The following is a 20,275-nucleotide window of genomic DNA, read 5'->3' as shown; positions in this document are numbered from 1 at the left end:
GACCTTGGCCCACTTAACTAACCTCTCTGAGCTTTAATTTTCAGATAATATCTATGGGGGTAGAGGGTAAAAGTAATAATACCCCTCTCATTGGGATACTGTGAAGGTTAAGCCAACAATTAGCACAGAGCCATTTGGCTGGGCGTGGTGGCTCACACCTGAAATCCTAGCACTCTGGGAGGCCGAGGCGGGTAGATTGTTGGAGCTCAGGAGTTCGAGATCAGCCTGAGCAAGAGCCAGACCCCGTCTCTACTAAAAATAGAAAGAAATTATATGGACAACTAAAAATATACGTAGAAAAAAATAGCTGGGCATGGTGGCGCATGCCTGTAGTCCCAGCTACTCGGGAGGCTGAGGCAGGAGGATCGCTTGAGCCCAGGAGTTTGAGGTTGCTGTGAGCTAGGCTGATGCCGCCGCACTCTAGCCTGGGCAACAGAGTGAGACTCTGTCTCAAAAAACAAACAAACAAAAAAAAACAATTAGCACAGAGCTGGAGCACAGTGGGTGCTCAATTTTAGGCTAGGGGTTCTCATAGGGGGTGATTTTGCCCTCAGGGGACATCTGGCACTGTCTGGAGACATCGCTGTTTGCCATGGTTCAAGAGGAGTGCTACTGTCATCTAGTGGATGGAGGTCAGGGATGCTGCTAGATGTCCCGTGCACGGGACAGCCCCTGCAGCAGAGGGTTCTCCAGACCAAATTTCGAGAGCGCTCAGGTGCAGAAACCTTGCACTGAGCACTGGTGTCTGGCTGGAAGCAATCTAAGCCCCTGCTCTCGGGGAGCTTGTATGTTAATGTGGGAGACAGGCAATGCACAAACATGTAAAGGTAAGTGCTATACTTTAAAAACGAACACACAAAACAGAGTACAGGAATAGAGGGATGGAGAATGATACTTTGGCACCAGTGGAGTCAGAGGAGACCTCTCTGAGGAGGTGACAGAGATGTGACTAAATGGACAGCATGATCCATATAGACATGCAAGGGGAGAGCGTTGCAGGCAGAAGGGCAGCAGGTGCCAAGGCCCTGAGGCAGGAGGGGCTGATGTGTTTGTGGACAGCATGGAGGCCGGTGGTGTGACCAGAGCAGCGGAAGCAGGGAGCGTGGTGGCAGCCGAGGTCGGGGAAGTAGACGGGGCCAGGCCCCGGAGGCCACAGTGAACACTTAGGACGTCACTCTAAGTGGGGTAGAAGCCATTGGCAGGCTTCTGAGCGTTGGAGTAACAGGCTCTTAACACACTTTCCGAAGTCTCACCCTGCTGTGCCAGGCCCCGGGCTAAGGGCATCACTCACGGCATCTCCCTTGGGACCCGCGCCCAGTGAGCTGCACTTCATGCTGGTTCCCGCCCTTTCTTTAAGGGTCCGGGGGCTCTTCTCCCTGGCAGAGCAGGCAGAGGGTTTGGGGGACGTGATTGAGGAAGAAGCAATTCTGGAATGTCCAGGCTTAGTCATCATCTTAGTCAGCCCCCTCCTGCCATGGAAACTGGGGCTCCAGAGGGAAAGGTCAGGGCTGGAAGACACTGGGGCCATCGGCTGCAATCCTGCCCCAGTTCTCCCGGGTCATGGCTCTTTCCCGAAAGCTCCCAGCGCCCAGGATTTAAGGAAAGACTCCCGGATGGGCCTTCAGATGCTCAGAGGAGGGGCTTGCCAAGTAACTATAACAACAGCCACCATTTCCGGGCCTTACCCTGTCCCTGTCACCCTGCCAAGTGCATCATCTCAGTGTCCTCACAACGACCCTATGAGGGGCTCAGGACTCCCGAGTTACAGGCCAGGAGACAGAGCACGGAGAGCTCAGTGGCATTGCCAAAGGCCGTCCAGCTCGTAAGTGGCAGAACGGGATTCTCATCCAGGTGTGTGGATCCCTCCCCCGGCCCCCCACCCCGCGCCATCACCTGCCCTCGCCGCCTCTGGTCCCAGGGCTGTTGCAAGGATCCGCCAGGTGATGCGGTGAGGCCATTGCTGGGAGCCTGGCCCCAGCAGGGGCTCTGCCAGCTCTGCCTGTTCTCACGGCTGTCGTTACTCCTACTCCGCTGCAGCGGCTCCAGCAGGCCAGCCGGCCGGCCATGGACTGGGGCCCGTCGCTGGAGGAGAACCGGACAGGCATGTACGTGGCCACGCTGGCCGGGAGCCAGTCGCCCAAGCCGCTGATGGTGCACATGCGCAAGTACGGGGGCATCACCAGCTTCGAGAACACGGCCATCGAGGTGGACCGCGAGATTGCCGAGGAGGAGGAGTCCATGATGTGAGGCAGGAGGCAGGCGGACGGAGGCCCTGCCCAGGCCCCACGGTCCCACCCGAGGGGCCACAAGGGCCAGCTGTGCCCTCTGGGGTTCTGAGAGGCTATGGGAGGCGATGCTGGTCCCCCAATGCAAGTCCCTTTTGTGGCCTCTGCCTCTCCTGAAACCTCGATCAAGTCCCTGTACGTACACACACACACACACACACACACACACACACACCCATTCAAAGCTGAGAATGACCCAGCTCAGCCCCACTTTGCAGATAGGCAAATTGAGGCCAGGAAGGTGGGGACTTGCTCAAGGTCACATGGCAGAGGGGACTCGACCTCAGGCCTCCTGACTAGCCAGCTCCCTTTCCCATGGGGCAGCTGGCACCACCTTCTCATCTCTGTTCGGGGCCCACACCCCTCCCTTTTCTCGGGAGCCTGTCCCCACTGCTTCAACACAAGCAGAATCTCGAGCTGGGTGGGGAGAGTCAGGGCTGCAGAGGGGACGGAGGGCCAGTAAGTTAAGCGGGGAGAGAGATCCTGGGGGGCTCCTGCTGCAGACCTGGTGGGTGGGTCTCTGAAGGAGGTGGGAGTTGAGAGCCCAGGAGGATGGGAAAGGTTTGCAGGAGGAGAGGAGAGCAGGGTGGGAGGGCCTCTGGGCCAGGAGGAGGCGGAGCTGGGTGGGGCAGAGACCATCGCCAGGTTGCGGGAGGGTTCCAGGGGAATTGACCGCGGGGGAGCCAGGGACCAGGACTGATGGGCAGGGGATGCATGAGGGGAATATGGTTCTGGGTTTGTGCAGGGCAGACCCCAGTGGGGCAGGGTGGAGGTGGGAGGCCCGTGGAGGAGGGACAAGAGGTGCCAGTGGCCTGAGCCCGGGCGTTGGGCTGTGGGTGGGGACAAAAAGGAGGCCCTGGCATTTCAGAGTAGAGCCACTCCTTCACCCAGCCACCCACAGCTGTGCAAGCTGGGGAGGTGGGAGTGAGGGTCACAGTCCCTCTGCCCTTGCTGTGTCCCGCAGCTCCAGGCAATCCTGGGAAGCTGGCCTTGGCTGTAGGTGGCGGGGCAGCCTCGAGGCCCAGAGGTGGTCCCCATGCATGCCCAGCTGCTCCGGGGCCTGGGCTGGCAGCGAGCAGACGGCAGCCTCGGTCCCGTGGGTCCCTGGGAGAGGAGGGTGGGGCGCAGCAATGCCCAAGCAGGACTGGTGCACATGGCATTCTCCAGAAGGGCAGGGACCCTCAGCAGCTGTGTAGCCTCTGCGTCCTGTCTCTGGTGTCTTCCCCCCCATCTGTGTTCCGTCGGCCGCTGTTAATAAATACCACGTGAAATCGCGCTCCTTGGCCTGTCTCCTTCCTGCTGGGAGCTGCCCGGTGGGCAGCCCAGGCCTTCCAGCTCCCACTGCACAGACGAGGAAACTGAGGCTCAGCTGCCTCCCTTCCCAGATGAGGACTCTGCCATTTCCCCGACAGTGTGGGTGGGTGGGGTGAGGAAGCAGGAGGAACTCTAGGCCCTTCGAGACCACTCAGTTCCCGTGGTACATGCGGAGGCTGGTGAGGGAAGAGACTTGCTCAGGGCTACCCAGCCAAGGCGGGCAGAGCCCTTCATCCCCCACCCCGCCCCTCCCGGCTGCCTTCTCCTCTCCCCGCACCTCGGCCTTTACCGCAGGTGGGGGCTGGATCTGCAGGACCAGGCTGGGGAGGAGCCAAGAGTTTCCCAGGCAGGAAGAATTTCCTGGTTCCACCCACCCCCTCCTGGCAGGGCCTTGTCATATAAAAGAGCCCCGGGGCCTTTCAAATGCGAGGCCCAGGTGTTTGCGAAGGCTTTGATTGGGGGTGGAAAGGAAGGGCGGCTGCATATTTCAGATATTAATAAATTCCCCCTAACAGAGGGCCAGGCCCCCCTCCCACCCTTCTGTTTGGGGCTCCAGATGGGGGAGAGAGATGAATTTGCTCATTTGCAAAGGATGCAAGAACGGCCTTCACAAGTCAGGGTGCTTCTTCCCACACTGGGTGGGCGGCTGCAGCCCTGCTGGCAGGGCCCCCAGCCCTGAGCCCTCCTGGGGTGCCCCAGCGCAGCACCTGGACTGGGGAGTTTCCTCTCCGGCCTCTCGGCTGCAGCCAGGTGTCCTGGGAGAGGGTGAGGAGGCTCCCAGGAGTCTAGGCTTCTGTTCTCTCCAGATTCCAAGGGTGAGATCGGAGGGTTCTTAGAACCTGTGGGTCCCAGCGGCCTGCCCCGCCCCTGCCTCTGGCCTGTGGTCCCTGTCCTGCCCTCCCTGGCCCAGTCTTCCAGCCTGTCCTGCTTTTTCCATTTCCTCTGCTCTCAGCCATTCCTGCCGCCCCACCTGCTCCTCCCTCCGCTGCCTGCGCCATCTCCCAACCGCTGCCCTCAGGGTCCCTTCATCGAGGCCAGGTCTCCCGGCCAGGCCCTGATGGCAGTGGGAGCTGACTGGGGAGCAGGGAGCCCCGGGGGAGGGGGGGGACCCGTGACTGCACAGTAGGCATCTCAAAGGACATGGCAGCCCTGTCCACAGCGGGACCCCAGCCTGCGATCCCAGAATGTCCTAGCTGGTGGCAAACCCACGTGCCTACAGGGCCAGCCGGGGAACCCAGGTGAGCAAAGCTGTCCCCGTGAGCAGGAGAATAATTGGCAACTGGCCCTCAGGGAGTGCTGGGAAGACGAGAGGGAACTAGAGGAGAAAGCTCGAGGGGGTCTACCTCTCAGCAGGTGGCCCAGGTTGCCCGGCTTTCTGAGAGCAGCTGGGAAGCTGGGTTTTAGGGGGTTTTAGGGGGATTTCCTAACGTGAAATGCGGACACTGATTCAGAAGTTGTGAAACAGGACGGCTCAGTTAGGGCCTCCTGTCACCTCCCCGCAGGCTGACTGCTCTGCAGACTGAGGGGACGAGCAGCCCAGGGGACAGGGCTTGTCCGAGGACCTAGGTGAGAATGTGGGGCTGAGGCCAGGCCCAGGGCTCCCCCGTCACTCGGGCCTCCCTGTCCCGTCTCATCCGCTCCCGGTGATCTGTGTCCGTGGACACCTGAACTTGGGAGGCTGCTGCGGAGCCCTGGGGGTGGGGGGGCAGCTCACGTGCCTGTGGGGTAGGTGCCCTGGGGCCCTTCAATCCTGTGCGGGGTCTGGTCAGAGGTGTCCCCTGGGTGCCAGAAGACGCTGAGACAAGCCCTGGAGCATCTGCAGTGGCTTCCAGCCTGTGATCTCTGAGAGCGAACACGGCGGGGAAGGGGGCAAGGGGAGCGGAGGAGGGGCTCCTCCCCACACCCTCAGCGTCAGCCATGTTCCCAAGGCCAAGCGAGGGCCACCAGACACCAGGGGTCACACTGGTTTGCTTGCCTTAGTGTTTGGTCCTCGGTAGGCCCTGCCCGCTGGGTTCCCGTCCATCCCCAGCCAAGTTCATCTTCACGCTGTGCCCCGAGCAGGCCCAGCTGTGCTGCCTCCCAGCCTTCGCTTAGGCCGTCCCTTCCGCCCTGCCCCAGCGTCTTCCATGCACCTCTCGGGACCCTGGCCTTCCTCTCAAGTCCCTCCTAAGCACCCCTCCTCCATAAGCCTTCCTCTGTCCCCAGCCAGACGTGCCTCCTAGAGTCTCCAGGGGTCTGAGTCAGTCCTGCATCTGGTGATTCCCGACAGCCCAGCCCTGCCTGCCCAGGGCTCCCATGTCCTTCTGAGACAACGCATTTTAGTTCTGTGTTGTCAAGACCCTTACATTGTGCCCCTGGGACCCCAGAGCACTTTGGGGTAGCAGCAGGGTCCTTTGCAGACGGCTCATTCCCATCTCTGCCCCTGCCTGGCTGTGTGGTCTCGGGGAAGTCACTTAACCTCTCTCAGCTTCAGTTTCTTTACCTATAAAACATGGGAAATAACTCCTACTTTGCGGCAGCGTCACACGGGTTTGGGACGGTGCTGCAGGGCCCCAGCACGGGGCCTCGGTGAGCATGTGACACACACTTGCTAATGGAAGGAACACATTTGTGTCCACAGCCCTGCCCCAGCACCAACACCTCCAGGACAGAGACTGGACTGTCCTCATCTCTCAGTCCCCCCAGTGACCACACAGGGCTGGTTTACAGCTTTGCACGAGGGAGCATCAAACTGAACGCAGTTCTCTGGTGGCTTTGGGGATAACCAGCAAAGAGTTAAGACGGTGTCAGGCCCCTCCGGATCCCACGTGACCCTTGGTGGCGGAGCCTCAGGGTCTGCGGTGGACTCTCTCCTCCAGACTCATTTTTTGCTGGTGGCTCATGGAAAGTTTGGTTCCTTGAGCTCCAGGCCACTCCCTCCGGGGCCTGGGGCCTCACTGACGCTGGTCCTGCCCTGGAAGGGCGTCCAGGGCTGCCGGCCCGCCCGCGGATCCTTGGCCGGCACCCCCTGCGCCATCTCTGCCTGACTTCCTGCCGCCGGGGCCTGCTCCCCCAGGACACAGCCGCTGCCCGCCCCTCTGGCCACACGGAGGCCTCCTCTCTGCTCCCCCACTCAGGAGCGCTCTTTGTCTGGGGAAAAAGCCTTTTTCTGCTCAAGTCCACAGCCTCTGTGAGCTGCAGCCCCTGGGGAACGGTAGCCGGTAGGGGCCAAGGAGGACTAGCACACCCACCGGTCCGAGTGGAATCCCAGCTCCACAACCCAGCGGAATCTGCTATGTCATCTCTCTGAATCCCAATGTCCTCAGATGTAAAATGGGTAGAATAGTTTTTGCCTTGCAGAGGATTCAATGAGATAATATAGATGCTCAATCTATAGTTTTAAAAAATGATCGGACTGCTTAGGGCAAAACATGGCACGTAGAAACCTCCTAGGTGGGGTGGTTCTCGTTAGCCAGCTGTTCCTCGTACAGATGAGGAAACTGAGGCTCAGCCCAGGGAGAAGGACGTTGGGGGTTGGCACGGCTGGAGCCAGGGACAGGCCACCCTGGAGGCTCGGGGCAGTTCCATGGCGATGTGCCTTGGAGACCAGGCCTCAGTGTCCCCATGTGTGAGATGAATGGGTTGAACAGGAACAGTGGGCCCCACAGAGGTGCCTGGGGGAGAGAGGTGGGGGGGGCCCTCTGCCTCCACCCACCCCCCTCCAGCCTTCTGCTGGGACCACACCCAGGGAGCTGGGGAGGGGGGCAGCGACCCCTTCTTCAGAGACAGATTTGGCATTGGCTCTGCCAGGTGGGAAGGAAGTTTCATTCCTTCTGCAGGATGAGCCCTGACGGTTTCTCCGGTGAGCTGGGATGCCCAGCCACACCAGGGTGGGAGTGGGCACAGCACTAACAGCATCCTGGTCCCAAGCCTTGCTTTGACCTTGACTCTGCTGATCCAGGGTCAGGGTCTCAAAGAGCTTCGGGGCTTGGGGAGGAGTGAGAGGCGGGGAGGGGCCTCTGGTCAATATTGATTTAGCTGAGTCAGGGAGGAGGACAGGAGGGCAAGCCTGGGGCGGGGAGAACCCGATAACTGCACCTTCAGGCTTCCATTGTGAGTGGGGGACTGGGGGAGGGGTGCTCAATGCAGGGTTCCCAAACCTGGGTGCTTACTAAAACTACAGCTGCCTGGACCCCTGCCCAGACTGAGGGTGGGGCCGGAAACATCTGTGTATTTTTAGCAAACTCTCTGGTGATTCTGCAGCAGCCAGCTCAGTTCCTTTATTTGGGGACCACAGGTTCAATGTCATTGTAACAATGAGGAAACTAAGGCCCAGAGAGGGGACGTGACCCATCCAATGTCCCATTGGAGAGAATGGTGATAATCCCTGTTTTTCCTTGCGGGGGAAGAGACATCCACCTCTAGCTCCCTGTAACTCCCTCCACCTCCAGCTGAGGCCCCGGGCCGGGGAAGGGATGGCCGGATCAGGCTGCCCCGAGGGAAGTGGCTTCTGAGACCTTGGTGGCCCAAGTGGACAAGGGAGGGTGGGGCTGCTCTCAGGAGGAAGCTCAAGGAGAGGGGCCCGTTCCCACAGCGCCGGACCCGCCCACCTTGCGCTGGGCGAACACTCCCAGCATCTGGGGATGTTTCCTAAGGATTTGCTACGACCCAGGTCTGGAGAAGGCCATGTCCTCTGCTGGGGGCCACCCGTGCCCTGGAAAGGCACAGCCGTCTCATGGCAGGTTCGGGCTCACTCAGCCCTCTGACATTTCCAGCCTCTTTCCAAGCCTGCTCTCCCTGCCCCCAACCCCTACTTGTTCCGGGCTCTCAGCCTCTGCTCTGGCCTCCACACTCTCCCACCTCTCAGCCCTTCCAGCACCTCCACAACCCCCCCACAGCCCCATCCCTGCCTTTCCTCCTCCTGCTTCCCCTGGGCTCCTGCACGCTTTGTAGCTCCAGCTCCAGCTCCATCCTAGTCTGCCTGGGGACTTGCTTTCCGCATGTCTCTCGCTGTCTGGAGTGGCATCAGGGATTCCTGGAGGACGGGAGACAGGTCTAGCTCATCCCTGAGCCCCCCTTGTCGCTCGGTCCAGCTGCAGCAGGTCCCAGGGAAGTCCCAGTCTCACCTCCCTCCCTTGTGCCCTGGGCCATCTCGGGCACGTTCTTTCCCCCTTGGGCAGCACAGTCTGTCATTCACGGGGTGGAGAGAATAACGGTGCCCACAATGAGGGCCGCGCTGAGCACTCAGGGAGCACCTGGGAAGGAGGTGGGGCGTGCCTGGCACTCGGTCAGCACCCAGGAAGTGTTAGCCACTGTGACTGCAGAGGCAGGCGGAATACTTGTGCCCACATGGCACCCACTCCTCCCTCATTCCAGCAGCACACGTCTGCCGGGGCTCTACTCTCTGAAGAATGACCACACCTGCCACGTGCATCTCGAGCATGGACAAGATGCCGTCCTGTCTTCAAGGCGCACACACTTGGTAGACATTTGGTAGGTGACTTTAACCCAGAGACCTGTGGTGAGGGAGGCAGAGGCAGCTGGGGAAGCCCACGGAAGGACCGAACCCGGAGTGTGTTGGGGAGTCAGGGGAGGCTTCCCAGAGAAGATGCTGGAGCTGCGTCCTGCAGGGTGAGGAGCTGCCGCAGTGCTCCGAGCAAGGGTGTGGAGCATGCAGCTGCGGGTGTAGACAACTGAGAGACGGGGCAGCAGCTGGCGGAGGACAGAGGGCTAAAGGGAGGTGAGTGCATGAGAACCCCAGTGGCTACGTGCGTGCCGGCTGTCAGAGACGGGGAGCGGGAAGCACAGGCCAGGGCGAGGAAGGCTCTGCAAGGAGCAGAGCGCTGGGCTCTGAGTTAGAAGCCTGGGCCTCTGCGTCTCATTGTTTCCCTCCTTAAATAGGGCTGTTGGAACTGGGACAAGAGGTGCTGCGAATGCACTTTGTGAACTGTAGAGCATCATGCTCCTGTGAGATAATAATAGTGTTTTTAAGTGCCGTTGGTACTTTTTCAGAGTTAAAGGACATCTCTTGAGGACAACTGGGCCCTCCCGGAACATGGTAGATGCTGGGGGGGGGCAGGGGGTGCGCGCGGGAAACCAAGGGCTGCCTATAACCTGCTCCTGTGCTGCCACCTGCTGGCGAGCGTGTGCCATGGCGGGGGGCAATGGCTGCCTATAACCTGCTCCTGTGCTGCCACCTGCTGGCGAGTGTGTGCCATGGCCACCCGCGCCCTCAACCCTCTGCCCAGGCGGGAAGTCCTGGGGCGTGTGAACGTGGAGCTGGGAGGGGTCCTGGCGCTAACACTGGTAGGCTCCAGGGCAGGGGTGCAAGTGGAAGCCCCCAGGCCCCTCTTGCTCTCCTCAGCCTTGTCCTATGCTCTCCCTGCGAAGGTCCTCACGTGTGTGCAAGACGCACATCCCCCCAGACACTCCCCCGTGGCCACCCCACACAGCAGCGAGGACAGGCCCAGAAAGCGGCTGGTGCAGGGACTCTGGGGGCCCATGGTCTACAGGGGCCTGTGGGCTCCAGCGGGTACATCCCCACCGCCCCGTGGAATCTAGGGCTCTGCAGGGTATGAGCATGTGACCTGGGTTGGCCCAATCAGAATGAAGACCAGGACTTTTATTTTGCAAGGGGGGCAGATGTAGAATAGGAAACAAACACAAACCTCCCCGTGCAGGGACTTGACCAAGACAGGTAGACATGGAGTGCACAGAAGTTTGTAGCTATTTATTGCACTGAAAACACCAAGAATAAAACAGACACCCCTTCTTCCCTTCCCGCCCCCCTCCCCTAATAGCAGAAAGTTTGAGCAGTGGTCATTCAAGTTCACAGCCACATATTTTAAAAAAAGAAAAGGAAAGAAAAAGAACTGAAACAAAACCCCCAAAACAAATAGTAACAAAGAAACCAGCATGGGGAGTCTGGCGAACACATCCCCCCAAAGGGTCTCCCTTTGAAGGGAGACAGGAGGCCACGGGTCAGGATTTGCACTATGGTGGGCACAAACCCAGGAGAATACTTTCCTGTAAACGTATTTGCACGCTGGAGCCTAGGTTTTGACTTGGGTTTGGATTTTTTTTTGCATCTGTTTGAAGGAGCATGGAGGTTGTCTGCTGCGGGTGGGCTCTGGGCAGCTTTTTCTGCCAGTGTCCCCTGCCTGCTGCCTCAGGATCAGCCCTGGTGCCCTGTGAGCTGCACCAGGTCGCTGCCCACCCACAGGCGTGGCCTTCCCAGGGCAGGGGGGGGGCCATCTCAACCTGGGGTAGGGACGTGCCTCCACTTCTCCAGCACTTGGAGAGGGGCACGGTGGACAGGAGGTGTGTCAGCCAAGGAAAGGCAGGCCCTTAGGGTCCTCCAGCTCAGTTTCCTCTGGTGGGGAAACCAAGGCCCAGAGAGGGGAGAGGACTTGCCCAAGGTCACACAGCAGGTGTGGTCAGGGCTGGGAATGGAAGCCTGCTAACCCCCAAACTACTGCTCTCTCTCCCCTGCAGTCCGCTGCTGATAAGCAGTTGACAGGCACCAAAGAGGGGGATGAAGGGCAGGTGGGGGAGGGGAGGGCAACGGCCAGCTCCAGAAGTGAACAGGAGGGTCCCGCCAGGGGCCAAGCCCGCTAGTTCTCACAGGTACATTGGGCTTCACATCACCCTACGTCTGATCCTCCATCGGCCAGATAGGAGCACTTAGCCCATCTAACCGATGAGGAAACTGAGGCTAAAGAAGGGCTCAGACCTAGCCTCAGTGACTGTAGCATCCCCTGGCGAAGGCACCTTCACCTGTGGCTGGGGATGGCTGTAGGGGACTGGCAGCTCACGAGGGGGACAGGTGGTTTCGCTGCTGGGACAATGGGATCACTGGGCCTTCCTGGGAAGCCCTCAGGGCAAGTTCTCTGCCGAGAACAGAGGCCAGTGATGCACCAGCTTGGGAACCAGGAGGCTGGGGCAGCCTCTTCCTGGCCCGTCGCCCCCACCCAGCCTGTCTCACTGGTGTCTGGGCAGCGGGGCTTGAGGAAAGAGCCCAGCAGACGGCTCATGACGGGGAAAACTCAGCAAGTCCTGGATCAAACATCCTCACATCCTCACCAGTTCTGCTCCAACCAAGAACACCCAGGAGGGTTGGGGGCACCAGAGCCTCCTCCAAATCCCTGGGGATGTGGCTCCTCCTCCCCTAAAATCCTCCAGAGGAGACAGTATCTCATGCTGGCAAAACACGGCCACACAGAGGCCAAAAGCACAGAGAGGCAGCAACATAATTCCGAGTTGGACACTGAGAATACAACCTCTATTTTTTTTTTTTTGTTCAAAACATGTAGATTGGTTTTGTTGAGTGTTTTTCTTCTTTTTGTTTTTGTTTTTCAACATACTTACTGCATATAAAGTCATGCAAAGAAAACAGTGCAGACAGTAGATCCTAGTGGATGTGCCAGGATAGTCCACATCAGAGTCAATCCCAGGGGAAGAGGGCAAGAGGGAAAGAGAGTGCAAACCCGAGGCCACAGGATGAGGCGTGACAAGTAGAAATCCCCCGTGTTCTGCTTCAGCCATCAGACGCCATGGGGAGAGGGGCGATGAAGACACATGCTCATGGGTCCCCCAGAGGTGGGTGGGGGGTGCTGGGGGCAGCACACAGATATGGTGACGTGAGATCCCGGGGAGTGCGGTAGTGAGGACCCCAGTGTGGGAGGGAAGCAAAGAAAAGTCCAGATATTTCCATCCTGGCGAGCTCCCTCCCCCTCTCTGCCCTGCCTTACTGTTTCCCAGTTGGTGCCGCCATCTGATGCTTCACAGTCCCGAAAGGAACGCCTATGTCAGCTTACCTGGGGACCCAAATGGCAGAGAGGCCCTGTTCCCTGGGGCTGAGTCCACCTCGGCCCCAGATACCCACGGGGGACAAGGTCCACCTCAGAAATGACCAAACAAAAAAAATCTAGAACAGAGAGAAACTACTCCTCAGCCCTCTTCCTGCCCACCTTCCGAACCCAACCATTCTCACGATAATTTGAGAGGTCTAGTTATTACGTAGATATCCATGAACGCGAAATTCATTTACGAAATACACAGAAGTTTGGCTATAAAAAGGCATGCGGTCCAAGTAGAAGTGATACCTAAACGTTGCTCTCTTTCGCCCCGGAGACAATTAGGTTTCCTCTCTGAGATAAGACGGAGCTGGAATTCTCCAGGGATGATGGAAGGGCAGGGTGGGCGGGTCAGTGCTGGAGGTGAGCTTTACCCGAAGGAAGCAGGAGGCGAGTGGGGGCCCCTGAGAGGGTGGCCCCCCCACACTGAGGGAGGACTCCGTGGACCACCGTGAGGCCAGCGCAGGAGGGGAGAAGCGCCGGGGAAGCAGTTTGAGGCAGGAGGCTCCTGGCGTCTGCTCCTCTCTCACCCTCTCCCTCGGGGGGCTGGGGGGCTCACCTACCCTTCCATGAGGACCCCAGAAGAGGAGAGATCCGGGAGAGGGACAGGTGGACACCCTGTGCCTCACCACCCCCTTCCCTCCTTCTGCCCAGCCGATGGCGATGGCGAGCATACAGCGGGGCATTCTAGCCTGCAGCCCAGGCAGGGCCAGGCCCCGGCAGCGGGGGAGGAGGGGGCCGGCACCCAGGCCCCAGGAAGCCCCGGCCCGGCAGGGGGGAGAAAGCGAGAGTGAGAGGTAGGGGGTGGGAGATTTGGCCATTTGCTTTGAAGTTGTGATGGCTTTTGTGGACAAGCAGGTTTTGTTGATGCAGGTACGGAGCTGACAGTGTGGGGTGACATGATGGGGGGAATTCCAGCCAAATGCAGGTGGGAGAACCAGCAGCCACATTCCACGGACAAAGAGTGGATCTCCGCGGCACAGCGACGCGGCGAGCCCGGCCTGGGGCCTCAGCTAAAAGACACAAGTGTGGTGCTTCTGAGGGCGCGTGTTTTAGGTCGGGCAGCCAAGCCACCCACCGCCAGGACGGAGTGCCGGCCGCCTCCCCTGCCCCCTCCTCCCCAGACCTGCGGGCGGCTCGTTCCTGGGGTCTCCCCCCCGCCACCCCGCAACTCTGCAGCCTTTCAGAAGCTGGAGGCAGCAGGCTGCTTCCCCTACGTGACACCCCCCCAGGTTGGCACCCTCCATTCCTCTGGGGGCTGGGAAGGAGGGGCTCTTACTGGGGCAGGACGGAGGGCGCCCCGGATCTGTGGAAGTGGACGATCTGCCATTTGCCATCCCGGCGGTGCCACACGCGGGTCTCCTCGGACTGGGCGGTGCGGGGGATGCCACCGGCGTCCAGGTACTGCGTGATGCGGATGTAGGCGATGCAGGCCGACTCGTCACCCATCAGGTGGATGTGGGGATTCAGGATGGTGGTGTGCACGGGCTTGCTGTTCCGGGACCACACTGGAGGCGGGACGGGAGGGGCAGAGGAGATGCAACAGGGGCCTCCGCCTCCCTTGCTTCCCGTCCTCACCTCCCAGCAGCCCTCTCCACAGAGGCGTCTCTGCCTGCCTCATCTGCAGGGCGGGGCCTCTGGGACAGGGCTCAGCCACCTGGGTGTCAAGGCAGAACTTCTAGGTAACAGGGACATCACGTCCCGGCTTAGATACAGTGGATTTCAGACACGCCACATTCTTCAAACACGGGAAAATGGTGTTTTAGAATCAGAGCCTCTCAGCCACACAGAAGTGGGGGGCCAGGAAGGTCACAGACGAGCCCAGACCAGTCTCAAACCCAGATCCCTCCGGGTGCCAGGCAGGCGCATAAACGAGGGGCTGAGCTGGGTATAAGATGCCGAAGGACAACTGACCCTTCGCCTCGGGTCAAGGGGCGAGAGGGAGTGATGGGGACGGGTGAATAAAGAGGGCGCCATGTACACAGCTTGCCTGGTGGCTATAGTGTAAGTGGGAACCGTGCCGATTTCAAGAGAATCTGGCACTCTGGATTTTTACATGGAAACTTCATTTTTAATTACCAGCATTTAATTCAAATTTGAAACATCATGCAGGCCCCATGAAACATATCTGCAGTCCAGATATGGCCCGTGGGCCGCCCCTCTGCCGCCACCACTATACATACATAGAATTGTGGAAACCTGGGGGGCATTAGAATTGCAGAATCTGAGGACCTTGTGATTACAAGGATGGTATTGGAGGTCATGGAGCTTTCCAGAATCTCGGGAGAAATGCATAACCCTTGTAATCATGACAGAACTGACACAGCACCTGACACAAGCTCCCACTATATGAAATATGAGCCACCAGCATTATTATTATTATTATTCTAGAAACTCAAATTTTTTCATCAATACAGAAAACAAAAGCATCGAGAGACAATGACCCAGGGAGGGGTTGGAGAGCCGTGGTCAGGACCCTGGGCTCGAGAGGAGCCCTTCCCTTAGTGCAGCCCGCGTGGAGGTCTGCATCAGGGACAGCTGGCTTGAAGCACAAGTTCCCCACCCCTGCCTTTACAGGGCCCCGCTCAAGAATCCATAATATTAAAAAGTTCCCTTCCCTGTCCCCACCCCCTGATTCTGATGCCCAGCCAGGTGTGTGAGCCACTTATTTCCTGAAAAATGTAAAACGTCTTTTTTTCCCCCCAGAATTGCAGAAAGCCGTCAATAGCGCCGACCCCCTAATACTATAATCACACTACACCCAGGCTTTGGATAAAGGACGTAAAATCACCCAAGTGTTAGACATGTAGAATAACAGACTTAGAACTCTGGGCTGTCAGAGATACAGAATATAGAGTTTTAGCATCACAGATTTGGGAGTGACCTCAGAAGTCAGACCCAGGGGCCCAACTACAGAATTTAAGGAGGCCTCTATAAGCATCCCGGGTAGCATTTAGGGCTGGAGGCACACGGGACCATCTATTTCAGCATGTCCGTGTAGCAGATATGGAAACTGAGGTTCAGAGAAACAGTCTGATTTGTTCCAACCTGGGCCAGTTCCTGAGAAAGATGCAGTGGAGTCTACAAGAAATCAGCCTCCAGGTGGGACTGAGTTAGGACAATCTAGAACAATTCCAGGAGGGACAAACAGAGCTTAGCATTGCTGAGGGGACTGGGCCATGCTGTTATCAGTAACAACTGGGTCCTGAGGAGCATTTGCAAAGAAATGCCCCCTAACGTGGTGTCTTCTGAAATGATAAGAGGCTTCTAATATCCGCTTTTGTGGACAGGGTGGGAGACAGGGCCAGGTCCTCAGCAGGAAAAGCCAGGCATTTGGAGGGTGGGGCTTGGCCAGAAGCACACAGCTGCTCTGGGTCTTGCTTTTGTGGGGTCTGCCTTTGAAGTGACCAGATGTTTAAGCCTAGGGTCCGGGGCGGTGCTAAGACGGGGCCCACTGAACTGAGGCAAGCGTGGGCCGCTTGGCCTTCCCCTGTGTTTATCCCCTTTGCTGCCCCTGAGCCTTTAGAGCTGGGCCTTAGCCTGTTCTCCACTCTGCTTCGTGGGACTGTCAAGTTCACGCTGGGAACCAGCGCCCCCAGAGGACAGAACGCAGAATGGCGGCCACAGTGATCCGAGAGGGAGCTCCAGGGTGACAGGGACCTCTCTTCCCATGGGAATTCAATCTTCATTGCTAGCCTTGCAGAATTAGAGTTTGGTTTATTAAAGAAAGATGTAGCTTTCTTCTTCACAGCTTTTTGGGGGGTGACCTTGAGCCTCTAAATTCGATACAATTCAGCCAGAGAGGGTGCAGGCCAGGAGGACAGGGTCAGTCCCAGCCGGGTTTGCTAATGTGCCTGTGGACACAGCAGGCGGCACCACGGGAATCAGGTCCCGGTTCTGCCACCAGCTTTCTGGATTCCTTGAACAAGTCACTTCCCTCTCTGGGCCTCAGTTTCCTCTTCTGTATGATGAATATTGGGACCAGATGTGACTTCTGTGTTATTTTTGAAGTACCACCTTTGTTATTTTTACCATATACAAGTGCCACCAGTATTTACTTCATTAAAATATTTCCCCCGAATCAATTCATTTTACTGATTTATATAAATTTATTTTTTTAAAACTTTCGAGCATAATTATTAATGAACAATCAATATCACAGAATAAAATTTTAATAATAAGGCCAGCAAAAAGAAAAGAAAGTCATGTAATCCTTGCTCCATGCTCTTGCCTACAAGACAAGCCTGAGACTTGCTCACTCTTTGATGAAGAAGGAAGTTAGGAAGTGGCAAAGAAGTGTTAAAGACAGGCTACTGCCCAGCTGAGCCTTTCCCCTTGGTGGAGCCAGAGTACTGAAAGAGATTTGAAAGGAAGCAGCTTCCCCACTGTGTGAAGCAATGCTGTCTCAAGTGGTGCCTCGATACACCTGAAATCACTCCGTGTAGCCCAGTGGTACATGCCCTTCATTTTGGGGAACCCTGTATCTACCACCTCTCAGGTCCTTCCTCCCTGTCCTAAGCTGTGTGATTCTAACCTGTACGCCCTTCCTTTCACCCCTGTCTGACCCCTGGCCAAGGGAGACACAGACACAGGCAGAAAGCGTCCTAGGTCAGGCCCAGCCTCAACCCTCTGACAGCCCCTGGTTGCAAAGCTGCCAGGGTCTCTCCTGCAGAGGAGAGGCCCAGGAAGGACAGACATGCAGGACAGAGACCTAGACGAACAGGCAGGGCACAGCAGTGTGAGCTCACCGTCCTCTCCGCTCTCCCAAACTGCCCACCCACAACCCACGAAGCCAGCTCGAGACCAGCTGGGCAGCTGGGATGGCCTCGGGCATCAAGATGACCATAACTTGGGTGCATGAGCCAGGGGGAAGGCTCCCTCATCTATAAAATGGGAGTAAAGCTCCCCTTCAGACCCCTCCCAGGGTCACGGGCAGGAGAGGCCTGGGAGGGCTTGTCATGTGTACCCCTGGTCTCTGGGACGCCCCTCGCCCCCTCCTCAACCACAGGGGAGACAGCTGGCAGTTGATGGGCCAGGGTTAGGAGAGGGAACCAAGAGGGTACCAACCCCTGTCCACACAGGATCTTCCGCTTCGCTGGCTCCTGAGCTGCCCCTGGGGCCCTGCCCGTCACCCTGCTGTGCCGTCCGGCAGGACACGGAACGAGAGCAGACAACAGGCACCCCAGAGAGAAGGGATTGCTCACGGTTTTCAAAATAGAATCGATGGAAGTCCAGACCCTCAACCAGGTTCCCCAGGGCCTCGGGTTCAAAGGCTGTCATGCCGGGGTCGCACATCTTCCTGGGGGAAAGAAGCCAGAGGAAAGAGGGGCTAGGCCGGCTTCTTGCTGGCATCTCGGAGGGTGAGCCTGCGGAAGGGGAACGATTGCGCCCACCTCATGGGATCAGTGGGGTTAGCGGACAGGAAGGGGCTGGCAAGCTGTAAAGTGTGGGGCGTCGCTGACAGCTCGCTGCCGTGTACAGCCAGGAAGCCTGGGCTTGGGGCCTGGCTCTGCCACTCAATGCTCATGAGACTTCAAGCAAGTGGCTCAACCCCTTGAAGCAAGAGCAGCATGGGTGGTCGTGCAGGGTCGTGCAGCCCGCTAAAGCTGCTCTCCAAATTTCACTCCCTGGCCCAGGGCAGTGGATCCAGAGGGGGCTTTTTCTAATTTGTCTTTGGCAGGGGGCCAGGGGGCAGTGTGCTTTTTCCTTCATGTAATAGTGACCTCTGCTCTCCAAGCCAGGTGTGTGCCTGGCTGGTACATTTTGCTAGTTTGAGCAAAGGTGCCCTGTTGTTAGCAGCAGCCCTGACTGTGAGCCTCAGTTTCCTCTTCTGTAAGATGAGGAAAGTAGCATTAGGCGAGGTAATATCTGGGAGGGAGGAGCACAGGGTGTGACTGAGGAGACATTCACAAATGGAGACTGTATTTTCAGCTTGTTGCTCCCTTCCAAGTCTCCAGGGGACCCTGACGGCCAAGTGGGGGACAGGAACAAACTGTCTTTCTCATCTCCAAGCCTCTGGGATCTTTTGCGGCACAATATGGACCCCTGTGACAATAGCAATGAAGCCAGGGACAGGAAATGCCATGGGACAACCAGAGCTCCCAACCCAGGGTGGAATTGGAGATACCCGGAAGAGAATGTCAGACCCAGCCTTATCTGAGCTGGACAAAGCCCTTGCAGGGCACGCTGTCCCTGCTCTGTCTTGTCTGTTTGGGTGATCCCAGACAACTCAGTTCTCCACTCAGGACCTCAAATCCTCCAGCTGGATTAAGCTGGGGGGTGGGGGACTATGCTCAGACCCAATGGGATGCTCTGGACCCTTCCACCTCCAAGGGTGGGGGTCTGAGCACTGAGTGTGCGGGAGACTGAGCACCTCCACTTAAGAGGAGTTCCTGTCTCCTAGAATGAAAGGACTCAGAGGCCATCGCCTCCAACTCCGTTGTACATGTGGGGAAACCGAGGCTCAGTGAAATAAACAGACTTATTCAAGGTTACACAGGGCCAGAAGGTCATGGCAAGGGATCAGAACCTAGAATAGGCTGTAGAAATCAGAGGATGTGGTGTCACAGAGGTGGAAGGGGTTCCCCAAGACCTCTAGAAGTGGCACTAAGGAGCTTAGGGACCACAGGGGCCACCTCTCTTTCCCTTGCTCCCTGGATGTGCCCTTCCAGAGCCACTGGTATGATATACCCCAACTTTTTCTAGGACTGGCTACAAGTCCAGCTTAACAGCCTGTTTCTGTGCTTTTATGCAACATCCAGATACACACATGCACACACACCCGTGCACACTCCTTGTGCACATAATCACGAACGTGCACCCATGTGTACAAGTGCATGCATACATATATGTACATGAGAGCCTCAGTTTCATACATGCTCCTTGCAAGCTCCCTGTTCCTCCAAAGGGGAGTGGTGCATTTCTAGAGGCTTTGCTACCCACTGCTGCTGAAAACCCTCCCACAGTTAGAAGGCACCTGGCCTGCCAAGCCTTTGAGAGGCAAACTTCAGCTCCTGGGCACGGTAGAAACCAGGAACAGGCTGCCCAAAGAGCAAACTCCAGCCAGGTTATCCCCAACTCACCTTAACCCAACAGACAAGGGTCACTCTGCCTTAGTAGGTGATCTTTGTCCACCAAAAAGCAAATGTGGGGTCTCCACACCCAGGTGTTATCAGCAGTGGCCAAACATTAAGGCCGAAGCCCAAACTCCAAAATATTTGCTCTCCCTGGGGCCAGCTGAGGTGCTCCGAGGCCTGCTCTGGGCCAGACCAGGAAAGGTGTGCGTAACCAGCCCGGGGTGCTCTGGCCCAGACCTTGCACACAGCCATCCCTCCAAAGGTGGGTCCGGGTCTGTGTGTTTTGTGCAGGCTGCCTTATTCCCCAGAGGGTTTAAGATTCTGCTGTGAGGACTTTTGCTCACCCCTGCCCACGGCAGGTACACACCTTATGGCTCCTTCTCTGCTTCTACCCATCTGAGGTCAGAGGTCCAAGGAGATCCAGGGTGAGGCCTCAGGCCCACTGGGCAGGACTGAGGGGGGCCTGCCTCCCTCCTCACCCTCCCAGCTCATCTCCTGAGGGGCCCACGCTGTGACGGTGACCACCCCCTCCTTCCAGGGGGAAGCAGAGGAGTTTTGTTGGAGTTTCTCCTGGGGAACAAGGTGTGAGGAGGAGGGAGGACAGGGGGAGGGGGACTGAGATACAGAGAAGTGTTGTGAACACAAAGCTCAACATAAGCCTAAAGTCCAAATGCAAAACAGAAATATGAGTTCGGTCTGATTCACAGCACATGCAAAGTGAGTGGATGAGGGTCGGAGATGAGGACCCCCAAAGTGAGCCACCAGC

General features: G+C 57.7%; 2 protein-coding genes across 3 annotated transcripts in view; one reads left to right on the top strand and one right to left on the bottom strand.

The window, feature by feature from the left end:
- Positions 1-13,478, top strand: part of SLC6A7 (solute carrier family 6 member 7) — a 29,941-nt gene extending 16,463 nt beyond the window's left edge. The window contains exons 14-16 of one of the 2 annotated variants that reach the window (XM_045551384.1): positions 2,038-2,165; positions 8,955-9,099; positions 13,307-13,478. In XM_045551384.1, the coding sequence (XP_045407340.1) occupies positions 2,038-2,165; positions 8,955-9,075 (249 nt within the window). In that variant the 3' untranslated portion in view covers positions 9,076-9,099; positions 13,307-13,478. Of the gene's footprint in view, positions 1-2,037; positions 2,350-8,954; positions 9,100-13,306 lie in introns of those variants that run through there. The other variant, XM_045551385.1, reaches the window with a different exon arrangement.
- The window catches only part of CAMK2A (calcium/calmodulin dependent protein kinase II alpha), a 60,421-nt gene continuing 53,251 nt past the window's right edge, over positions 13,106-20,275 (bottom strand). Inside the window, exons 17-19 of the mRNA XM_045551386.1 lie at positions 17,638-17,732; positions 13,713-13,941; positions 13,106-13,446 (exon numbers count right to left, since the gene is read on the bottom strand). Coding sequence (XP_045407342.1) covers positions 13,443-13,446; positions 13,713-13,941; positions 17,638-17,732 — 328 coding nt within the window. The 3' untranslated portion in view covers positions 13,106-13,442. The remainder of the gene's footprint in view (positions 13,447-13,712; positions 13,942-17,637; positions 17,733-20,275) is intronic.

This window comes from Lemur catta, chromosome 5 (genome assembly GCF_020740605.2).
Source record: "Lemur catta isolate mLemCat1 chromosome 5, mLemCat1.pri, whole genome shotgun sequence".
NCBI lineage: Eukaryota > Metazoa > Chordata > Mammalia > Primates > Lemuridae > Lemur > Lemur catta.
Note: the sequence above shows the minus strand (reverse complement) of the source record. Positions and strands in the feature narration are given on the sequence as shown.